The following is a 12,148-nucleotide window of genomic DNA, read 5'->3' on the forward strand; positions in this document are numbered from 1 at the left end:
AGTTTTTCAACTACAATCACCAAAGTTACTAAAGAATATTGTTAAACAAGGGTTTTGTTGGTCTTGTTTTGTTTTTTGTTTTTGCAAGGTAGTAGGGTTAAGGGACTTGCCAGAGGTCACATAGCTATGTAATTATTAAGTGTCTGAGGCTGGATTTAAACTCAGACCCTCCTGAATCCAGTGCCGGTGCTCTATCCACTGTGCTAAATACCTGCCCTGTTAAACAAGCTTTTAAGGAAGTTACACTTCCATTATCAAAAGGTAAAACTGAAATTTTATGCAAAAAAATTGTGCAAGAAGATAACCGATGGTTTAATTTTGAAAACTTTCTAGTATTATTTCATTATGTCATCAGTACGTCATCAAGAAAAGGATTATATCCTTGTACTCTTACACTTGGGAGACTTGATACATAAAATAAGAAAGTTAAGAACACACTTCTCTGGATCCCAAAGAGAAAACAATATGAAAAAAGAAAAGGAAGTTTTTTCTTTTCTTTCTTTTGAATTGGAAAGGATCATAGAATATAGTAAATAACAGAACTTAGAACTAGAAGGAAACTACAACTCAAAGAAGAGATAATTGTCAGAAAATAAAACATCAGCACCAAAAGGGATTTTAGCAAATAGAATGTTAGAACGTAATGTTAGAACATAAGACATAGACATAAGACATAGACTATTAAGAGTTACAAAGGGCCTCAGACATGATATAATTTAACTCCTTCATTTTGCAGGGGAGAAAACTCAGGTCCAGAGAGGGGAAGGCACCTGTCCACAATTTTATGACTAGGAGCAGAATGAGGAATAAAAACCAGGTTATTGAATATCTATTTTTCAAAATCTATTATTCCATTGAGTTTCAACTATATCCAGCTAGTTTTATGTTTGTAACAAAGACACTGTTTCTTTCAGAAGGGGAACATTGCAAGTTGTTGAGTGAAAAAGTCTACTCTTCTCCTGCATCTGGATCACTATCATTTAGTTTTTGAGTTTCTTTCTTACTTTTGCTTCTGCTGCCTTTTCACACGCATTCCTATATTCCTCTTGTTCCTCTACCAATTTCTCCTTTTGAAATGTCATTTGTTCTTGCAGTTTTCGCTCTCTACCTAGTGCTGCCTCTTTATCCTGCTGGGCACGTATGAGGATTTCACTGAATTGCTTCTGTAAATCAGCAAGGCTTTTCCCTAGAACATCTGAAGGACTGAGGCACCTGAGAGAGAAAAAAGTCATGTGCAACGTAAACAGAAAATGTCAGCTTATCAATGCAGTCATGTGAAAAAGGAGATGCTATACTCTAATACAAAACTATGGAGCTTGGTACAACTGAATAAGGTATTTGTTCTAACAATCAATAGTTATTGAATTTGAATTATTTGTAAGACATGACATTAGGTTTTCTTCACTGTAGCATAGTAGAAAGAACAGTACTTTGTCATTAATTCACTGTGTAACTTAGAGCAAGTCATTTGTCATTAGTTTTCAGTAATAATATTCTATTATTCAAATGGATTTAACAAACTTTTACAATTAGCTCCAATAACACAGTAATTGAGATTTGCAACTTTTGCATTTAGGTATCTCAAATTCGCTGTATTTAAAACTATCCATGTTTCTAATTTCCATATTTCTATCGAGGAAACATCATCCTCTAGAAATGAGTTATTATTTACGATGAACATGAAACTTCTAAAATAAAAATACATAAATGACAGAGTTGAATTTTCTTGTCATTAAAAATACAGGCCTTATAAAAAGTTCTATTAAAACTCTTCATCCTTATACTACTAATCTAATGTCTCTATTTTTCCAGCTTTAATAATTCAGCATCCTGTTGTAGGTCAGTTATTTATTGAGATGCAACTTACCTGATTTCTCCAACTCCTGTTTCCAACTTTTGCTTTAATTCCTCCACACGAGCTGCTACCTCTTCTGGATGAAGCAAGCCATCAATCATATGATCAAGTTCATTTTGAAAATCTTTAAGTTGTTGTTTTAAGTGACAATTGTCATTCTGAAAAAAATAAGGGAAAAGGTTTCACATTCTTCAAACAAAAGAACTGAAGTTTGTGTTTCTTATCACATGACAATTTTTTATGTTTCCCTTTGGTTTATTTTTAATTTGAAAACAATCTTTTCCACAGTACCTAGGTCCATGCACCAATTAAAAGCTAAAACTTGTCTATTTAGAGATTCTAAAATATTTATACCAATATCCATCTCTGTATGATGAAGTTGCATTGGATTGCATATTCAAGCTCTAGTTATTTCATAGTTTATATGAAACAAAAAAACAATGCTCCCTACATCTTTTTTTTTGCAAGGCAAATGGGGTTAAGTGGCTTGCCCAAGACCACACAGCTAGGTAATTATTAAGCGTCTGAGGCTGCATTTGAACTCCTGACTCCAGGGCTGGTGCTCTATCCACTGCACCACCTAGCTGCCCATCAGATTCTCTTCTAATGTCTTATAATGCATTTTTAAAATGCAAGCCAGAGAAGCTGAAGCTCTCGTGGGTCCTACCTACCAAACTTAAAATAGTACAGAAATGGATTCTGTCATCACTTAAAGATTAGCCTAGCTAGGTACAGTTACGCTTATGTTAGAAGGCTGGCAGCCAGATGATTTATTTTGACTATTATGAACTCAAGAAGGTTTTCTATCATGGCCCACTTTGAAGATTAGATGAAGCCTGTTCTTTTCAGAATAATATGATCAAGGACCCCTTTTCATAATATTATGCAAATGAAAAAAATGTATGATCACAAAGGAAATTTGCAACTACATACTGAATGGAAATTGTCACAGATTCATAGAGCTCAACTAAAGAGCCCCTAGTCTAAGGTATGGAAGAGTTCTGATCTGCTTTAATAGAATGAATACACACACCAATTAATTGAGAGATCCTCAAAGTGAGGCAGTAAGAAAGCCAATAATGTGTTGAAAATGATGCATGTAATTAAAAAAAAACTAATAATGCCAGGTTCTTTTATTTGCCCTGGTTCCATTTCCAAGGATTGAATAATTAGTATATGGAAAATCCAATAGCAGTCAAAAACTCACCTCATTTATAAACCACTACATAACATACAAAGTATCTTAGAAGAATTCTGTAACATAAATCATACAGTTTTATTATTCTTGTTTAGCTAAGACTGAGGGAAACAAAGTGACTCATCTTTAAGATCAAACAGTTATTAACAAGTGGTAGAGCTGAGACAGGACTTCCGGCACTATATTTAATTCTTTTTGTATTACCTTCTCTATAAAATGTATACATTCTGGAACTATCCCTGATGTTTCAGTTACCAAAAAAGCAAAAAGACTTCAGTAAAGTTCATTTAACCTTTCCAGTGGTCCCATAAAATAAATAAAATAGGCTCAGAGCAAGACTCTGAAGGATTAGGAAAGAGGCTTAAATTTACACAACTATGGATTCATATAACTTCGTCACAAAAGCAAAAAGAGTGGTTGATATGTTTGCTCCAAAGGTTAAACTAAAACTAAAAATAGCTAAAATTAAATTCTACATTTAACTCTATGTCATTTCATTCAGTTACAGAATCACAGAATCTCATTCAGTCAACAGAACATTTATTAAATAGTGGGACAGGTCTGTGGAGGAGAAGCAAAGTTTAGATAAGATATACTCTACCTCATGAAGCTTACAGCCTAGAATGAGGATAAGACACCATTATAGATAACTATAATATACAATATTAAATTATAAATGTAATTTAGGAGTTTAGAACTCAATATTATGTGAGGTCTGAGGGGGAGGACCACCTAATATTTTTTAAAAATATTTTATTTTTTTTTCAATTACATGCAATGGTAGTCTTCATCAATTACTTTTTTGGCAAGGCTTCAGTTCTACATTTTTCTCCCTTTCTCTTTTCCCTCCCCCCACCCCTGGCAGAGAAAAATCTGATATAGGCTATATATGAATAACCATAGTAAACATAAACAAATGAAGTTAATATTTATAGTTATGAGGAAAGAGGTTTGAAGCCTTACAGAAATTCAAAATACTATTAACACCAACTTGCATCATTATTATATTACTACAACCATCAATTTGTTTCATTGTTGCCTTCTACTGATAAAGTTCAAAAGAGAATACACCATAATTACTATAAGAAAGATCTAAAACAACCACAATATACAGTATATTCCTTCTAATCTTAAAATGACTGTCACTTGAGGAAATGAAGACAGAATATTTTCCCTGGGCATCTTCTACTTCTTTAAAGGTACTTAATAAGTTTCTCGAGAATCTGTAAAATATATATTTTTGATATGACTATCTCAAATCAGGTCCTTTTAAACTAATGCAAACTATGAGATATTTTTGAGATCTATGATCACTTCTTGCTTGGAAAATTGCAAAGTCCTCCTCATTGGTCTCTCTGCCTCAAATCTCTCCCTTTTCCAATATATCCTTCATATAGCTGTAAAAGCATAGCTTCCTAAGGTCAAAAATAAACTCTTCTGTTTGATCTTTAAAGACTTAAACAATCTGGTTCCAAACTACCCCTGCAGCCCTTATTATGCATTATTCCCCTTCAAACACTACATTTAAGACAAATTTCCATGCTGACTCTTGCATGCAACACTTTAGCTCTCATCATTGTGCCTTTGTATAAGATGTTCCCATGCCTAGAATGCACTCCCTTCTCATTTCTACTCTCAGAACCCTTTTTTTTTTTCAAAATTCTGTTTGTCTTACCTTACACACGAAGCCTTTTTTTGATCACCCTAGTTACTGGCTTCCTATCCTCCTATTCCTCCTTATTTTAGAGGAGAGTAAGGGTCATTCCTTTTTATACCTTGGTATCTCCAGTGCCTAGAATATAGTTATTACTTAATAGATACTTGTTGACTGATTGATCAATAATAATAATAATATTAACAATAATACCTTAAATTTATTATTTAATATTATTATAAAGTACCTGATAGGTATCTGATCATTTGACCTATACGCCTGTGAAGTCCCTAAAACAAATATCATTTATCTCATTTTGTAGATGGCAACTGAGGTCTAAGAATGTTAAGAGACTTACCCAAGGTTATATGGCTAATACAATATAATTTGCAAAGTACCTTTTTGCTACTATATGTGTGTGTGTGTGTGTGTTGTGTGTGTATATATATATATATATCCACACCCTCCCTTCACTTCTTAATATGATTAAAAATATTACCTCCAACTGTTTCACTTTTGAACACAGTTCACTGTTTTCCTGTTCCTTCTTTTCTGAGAACTTGGCCTTGCTGAGAGCATCTTCCAGGGCCTGTCGTTCATTTTCAAGCTCGGCTTGTAGGGTTAAGTGTTCTAACTGTCTCCAGAGAAAAGTCACATTAATTTGGATATTGAAGTAGTTCTTGCAAACTAATGTAAAATACAAAAAGATAAGCAAAAGCACTAAAATTCACTGTTATTATAATAATTCAGAATGATTTTTCACCCCAATAGTAGGGAAAGCAAGGATTGATTTTTGTTCAATGAAAAAAAAAAGATAAAATTTAATTTAAAGTTCTTTGTATAGCATTTTTTTTTTAGGTTTTTGCAAGGCAAATGGGGTTAAATGACTTGCCCAGGGACACACAGGTAGATTAAGTGTCTGAGACGGGATTTGAACCCAGGTACTCCTGACTCCAGGGCCAGTGCTTTATCCACTGCACCACCTAGCCACGCCCCTTGTATAGCATTTTTAAAAGCTCTTCTGGAAACTTTCCATTGGCAAAGCAAAAAATTCTCAAAGAACCTTAAAATAATACAGTTTAAGAAATAGCTAGCAAGCTATATGGTTATTTTAGTAGATCCTCACACAAGGGAAGCACTAGAATTATTAAACTAATTTTACCTATCAGGAAACTGCAATTTAGAGGCTTCTCCAGACATGGAAAAAAGTATGATAAATCAGATTCAAATACAAATCTTCTGAATCTGAATCTGGTGTTCTCTCTCTCTACAGCTCCACCTGCCTTCATAGTTCTGCACACCATCTCTTCAGGTACAATGAAAGAGGTTGCATCCTTGAGGATATGAGTGGTTTATTCTGCCTTTACTCCGCCCCTCACCTGTTTGAGTTGTTTGAGCCTCTCTAGTTCCTCTTTGTGCTGGTTACTTTCAGCTTCCTTGGCTCTGAGTTGAGCCTCAAGTTCCGCTTCATAAGCACTAAAATCTCTTTGGGTCTGTTGGAGAGACAAGTTTGCTTCCTGATGTTTTTGAAGTAATAATTCCATTTCACCAAGTTCCTGAAAGTACAAACATTTTATTAATAATAAGAGCCTTATAACAGCTATAACAATAGCTTTATGGTTTATAAAGCACTACAAATATTATCTCATTTGATTCTCACAAGCAACTTGGGAGATGTGTGCTATCATTATTCTCATTTCTTTAGAGGAGGAAAGTCAAGCTGACAGAGTTTCGTGACCTGCCCAGAGTCACACAGTAAGTATCTGAGGCAAAATTTGAACTTAGTTCTTCTTGACTCCAAGTTCATCACTCTGCTCACTGCCATCACCTAGAAGACTCACAATAATATGCATCTGCTATAAGTTAAGTCTACAAACTATTTTTTCTTTTTTTTTTTTAGGGTTTTTTTTTTGCAAGGCAAATGGGGTTAAGTAGCTGGAGGCCACACAGCTAGGTAATTATTAAGTGTCTGAGGCCAGATCTGAACTCAGGAAGGTCCTCCTGACTCCAGGGCCAGTGCTCTATCCACTGTGCCACCTAGCCACCCCTACAGCTATTTTCTAAAGTCAGCAACATGTTAACATTTTAATGTATATACCTGAGAATCTCAAAGCTGAAAAAGCCTTTAGAGGTTGTCTAGGTTCTTGTGATATTTGAAATATGTACTCAATCTATGAAATCTTTAACAAGTGATCATTCACTTTCTAGTTGAAATGTCACTAGTGATGAAAGAAGTCATTCTGTGACAAAGCAGTCTATTCCAAATTTGGAAACTTCCGATTGAAATGAAATTTTACCTTATACTGAACCAAAATCTGCTTCCCTAGGATCACTATCCTTCTCTGGAACCACATACATGTCTATTCCATCTTCTATATGGTAGCTCTTTTTGATATTTGAAGATAAAATTCAGGTCCCTAACTCTTTTTTTTCTCTCTAGACTAAACATCCTAATTTCTTTCAAAAGACCTTTTTATGAACTGGTTTTAAGTCCTCCAAATGTTCAACCTCTCTGTCCATATTCTAAGATAGGGCATGAGAAATCTGACTCAATATATCAGATGTGATCTATCAAAGAATACAATAAAACTATTATCTTCCTCTTCCTGGATATTAGGTTTCTATTGATATAATATAAGATTAATTATATGGATTTGCTGGCTACTATATCACAATGTCAGCTCCTGAAAATTCTAACGCCTATAAATATTAATACTGTACTAACACATACAAACAAATTTGTGGCTCATATTAGCAAAATAACTTGTTCTTTAAAACAACAACAAAAAAACTGGTTGAAATCAATTCTAATCTAGTCCATATATGGATCAAAGGCCAGAAAGAGTGATTTTAATAAATACTGACAGCAACATAAATATAAGCTATACAAAATATAGTTTGTAGTCATTTAAATTTATTCTTTCATTGACTTCTGTTCTGACAATTCAGGTTTGGATTATTAAGCTGGTTTCTCAAGGGATTTAGTCACAGTGTTATGGATACAAGACTTATGATAAAGAATGATAAATTATAGCAAAAATTATATCTAAACAAATGAATCTCAGATTCTAATTTGAGTTTGGGGAGAAATGAGAATCAAGTTGGGCAGAGTGATGTTCATAATGGCATCCAAATAGATTTGATACAGAACTGTATAATACTAGAGGTGGAAGGGATCCTTAGAACACATAATATTCTATTATTATCATACATGTTAGATATATATTAGAGTCACCTTTAAAACTTTACCACACAGGTGAGCAATTGAGAAAGCCCTTTAAATAGAATCTTTATTTAATTAGGGAAGAAGATGAAATCTCATGATTTAAATTAAAAAATTCCAGATTATTATTTTAAAATTATTTTCTTCCTCTTTAAAACTTTTTCTGTTAGTCAAACTAGATACTACAGTTAAGTCTTTTAAATTTAAGAAAAGAGAAAGAGGCATATGTGAAAAATCATACTTTTCTTATATTTTCTGCATCCACAGCAGCAACTTCCAGTTCAATTTTTTCTTCTTCAAGTTTAGCCACTTTTTGCAATAAAATTTCTTTATCATTCTGTAGCATTTGGCATTCGTCCCGAGCCTTTGTTACCTGTCCTTTAACATTTTCAAGGTAATCTTGTAAGCCACTGATGATGCTTTCTAAATCCTTCTTCAAGGCTTCATTGGCTGCTATCTGACCTGAACAAAAGGAAAGAGATATAAATATTAGGAGTTTATGAAAAAAAATGCCTTTAATATATAAGCATTATCATTGCTTAATATTACAATGAATTATGGTTCTTGATTATTAATAATGTAATTATTCAAATTACAAATGACATTTTAAAAATTTCTATTATCATTACATACAGGAAGAGAAAAAATCATTAATGTTCTTGCTCCTGAAAAAAAGGCACTCAGCAAATAGCAGTATCAATTAACTGTTAACTCATAATGCCTATCTCTAACATAAACATATATTGAAGGAAAATTGGATAAAAGAATAAGAAAGGAACAAGAAGGCTTTAGAAACAACATTACAACTACTTTACAATCAAATAATCAAAGCTACAGAGAATACAAGGTCCCACTGTGTTGTTTGTTGATTTTTTTTTTTAGGTTTTTGCAAGGTAAATGGGGTTAAGTGGCTTGCCCAAGGCCACACAGCTAGGCAATTACTAAGTGTCTGAGACCAGATTTGAACCCAGGTACTCCTGACTTCAGGGCCAGTGCTTTATCCACTACGCCACCTAGCCGCCCCTGTTTGTTGATTATTAAAAAGCATTTTATCTGCTAGAACAAAATGCAGTCTTAAAGCTTCCTTTCCAACAAAGTGGTCTTCCATGAATATGTTACAATCGTAGAGATTCACTGGAAGATGTAACAAGAAATAACACTGTTCAACAACCCTCTGATTATTAATACTAAATGAAGCATAAACAGGGATATATTATTACTAGTATCACAAATGGAATGAATGAAGAAGCATTTGTTAAGAACCTACTATGAAGAGCATGAAAGATTTCTAATACAGAATTCAAATGGAATCTCTATAAATGGTGAAGACTTTCAGAAGCTCCTGTTTACAGATGATGTTGTGCTAAATGCATCAAGCCAGCAAACTTCCTAAACAATAATTATACTCATTCAAAAGTAATTGGCCTGACTAAACATGGAGGGGAAAAAACCAAAAGGATGAAGGATGCTTAATGTTTAGATCCTGCTATATATATAGTTGGATGGACTGCTCATAGAAGTGGTCTGTTGGCATACTTGTTTTGAACAGACACTGTAGCTGGATGATGAACTGGGCCCAGAGTTGACAAGCAAGAGAATTGGCTGCTGTACAATGCTTTTAATCACTCTCATGTTTTGTTTTGTTTTTTGGCAACACAATGGGGTTAAGTGACTTTCCCAAAGTCACACAGCTAGGTAATTATTAAATGTCTGAGGCCAAATTTGAACTCAGATTCTCCTGACTCTAGGGCGTGTGCTCTATCCACTGTGCTACCTAACTGCCCCACCCTCAAGCTTTTATCTGAAACAAAATAACTTTTTAATATCAATATTTTTCTGTTGATATTATATGTCATAAAACTAAACAATTTCTGAAAAATCTAAATTATGGATCACCCAAAGGGTAATGTGGAGGTATATGAAAGGATATGAAGAGGCTATAGTTCTGTGTATTTTTATATTACCAATGAAGCATGAAGGGTAAAGAAATATCAAAGAGGTGTATAACCAGAAAGAAGATGAATATGTCATTTATCAAAAACAAAGGCTAATCAATGAACAGCTTTTCACTGGATTCAGTGAAGAATTTATGGGACTACATGGCTAAGAGATTCACAAAGAGAGAAAATATAGTCAGTTCTCTGTAGTGCTAGAAGGCATGCCAATATTGATTGCCGATTCATTGAAATATAGTATAAATAATAATAATAATAATGATGATGATGATGATATAAACATGTAACATAATTATTACAACAATCAATAATGATAACTTATCACAATAGCTGAAATTAATGCAGTACTCAGGCTATAAAGTAATTAATATATGTAAGCAATCTCATTTTATTCCTTAATAATACCTTCTTTGGAAGCAGTTAATGTAAGCATTATTATGATTCTCATTTTATAGATGAGAAAACTGAAGTCCAGAAAAGAAGGGTTGATTTTCCCAATGTCCTAGAGTAAGTTAGTAGTAAAGCTAGGTCTTAGAAGTCATCAGACTTTAAATTCAGTGTTCTTTGTAGTATGCCAGAGATGCTTTTTTTCATTTAGAGTAAGTCAGTATGGGGTCACAGAAGGGAAGGGAATAAGGCTTCAACATGCCCATCATTATGCTAAATGCTTTACAAATATTATCTCATTTAAAGGACTTAAAGATATAAGAATATACAATAATAGAACAAAGCTTAGTTGGATTAGTTGCAATTCTAGAACATGATATTCTTACTGAAACTAATGCAGTTTCTAGAACATAATATAATATCTTTATTGATACTGATTCAGGGAAATGGCTATGATTAATAATAAAATCTTTACCTTCAGTTAGTTGTTGCTCCAGGTCCTTAATATCATCAGTTTCCTTAGCAATCCGGGAAAGTATCTCATCTAATCGACATTCAAGCTGCTGATACTGTTTGTTCATAATGTCAAGTTGCTGTTCTTTCTTTTTCTTCTGAGCCTCCACATGGATCTAGGAATTTCACAGATTAAAAATGCATTGAAAATTCTTCTATCTTAAGAATCAATGAGGGGTGGCTGGGTGGTGCAGTGGATAAAGCACTGGCCCTGGAGTCAGGAGTACCTGGGTTCAAATCTGGTCTCAGACACTTACTAATTACCTAGCTGTGTGGCCTTGGGCAAGCCACTTAACCCTGTTTGCCTTGCAAAAAAAAAGAATCAATGAAATCCCATATAAATAAGTTATTAGAAATAACAACATTGTAATCTGTTGTTTGATAAATCCAAGGAGTCCAGCTATTGGAATAAAAACTTTCTTCAATAAAAACTGTTGCGAAAATTGGAAGTTAGTATGATAGAAATTTAGATTAGACCAATACCTCACACCCTATACCAAGATAAGATCCAAATGAATACAGGATTTAGACATTAAAAAAAACAATATTATATGCAAATTAGGAAATCAGGGAATAGTTTTCCTGTCAGATCTATGGAAAGGAAAGCAGTTTATGACCAAGGAAGAGTTAGAGAACATCATTAAAAACAAACTAGACAATTTTGATTACATTAAATTAAAAAGCTTTTGCACAGACAAAACCACTGTAACCAAGATCAAAAGAAATGTAGTAAATTGGGAAAAAATTTTTACAACTAGTATTTCTGACAAAGGACTCATTTCTAAAATATACAGAGAATTGATTCAATTTTTTTTAAAAAAAAACAAGCCATTCCCCAATTGACAAATGGTCAAAGGATATGCAAAGGCAATTTGCAGATGAGGAAATTAAAGCTATAGTCGTATGAAAAATTGCTCTAAATCATTAATTAGAGAAATGCAAATTAAAACATCTCTGAGGTACTACCTCAAACCTCTCAGACTGGCCAACATGACCAGAAAGGATAATGATCAATGTTGGAAGGGGGATGTGGGAAATATGGGATACTAATACATTGTTGGTGGAGCTGTGAACTCATCTAACCTTTCTGGAGAGCAATTTGGAATTAAATCCAAAGGGCCACAAAAATGTGCATACTCTTTGATCCAGCAATATCACTACTGGGTCTATACCCTGAAGAGATGATGCAAAAGGGTTAAAAACATCACTTGTACAAAAATATTCATAGCAGCCCTGTTTGTGGTGGCAAAGAGTTGGAAATTAAGTGTATGTCTTTTAATTGGGGAATAGCTTAACAAACTGTGGTATATGTATGTGATGGAACACGCTTATTCTATTAGAAACCAGGAGGGATGGGAATTCA

The 12,148-nt window shown here is 33.7% G+C and overlaps 1 protein-coding gene across 2 annotated transcripts in view; it reads right to left on the minus strand.

The window, feature by feature from the left end:
* CNTRL (centriolin) overlaps positions 1-12,148 on the minus strand; it is a 97,301-nt gene that overhangs the window by 50,866 nt on the left and 34,287 nt on the right. For both annotated transcript variants that reach the window (XM_074211687.1, XM_074211688.1), the window contains 6 exons: positions 10,748-10,901; positions 8,172-8,392; positions 6,087-6,263; positions 5,207-5,341; positions 1,868-2,013; positions 1,005-1,212 (listed from right to left, as the gene is read on the minus strand). In XM_074211687.1, the coding sequence (XP_074067788.1) occupies positions 1,005-1,212; positions 1,868-2,013; positions 5,207-5,341; positions 6,087-6,263; positions 8,172-8,392; positions 10,748-10,901 (1,041 nt within the window). The remainder of the gene's footprint in view (positions 1-1,004; positions 1,213-1,867; positions 2,014-5,206; positions 5,342-6,086; positions 6,264-8,171; positions 8,393-10,747; positions 10,902-12,148) is intronic.

This window comes from Macrotis lagotis, chromosome 1 (assembly GCF_037893015.1).
Source record: "Macrotis lagotis isolate mMagLag1 chromosome 1, bilby.v1.9.chrom.fasta, whole genome shotgun sequence".
NCBI lineage: Eukaryota > Metazoa > Chordata > Mammalia > Peramelemorphia > Peramelidae > Macrotis > Macrotis lagotis.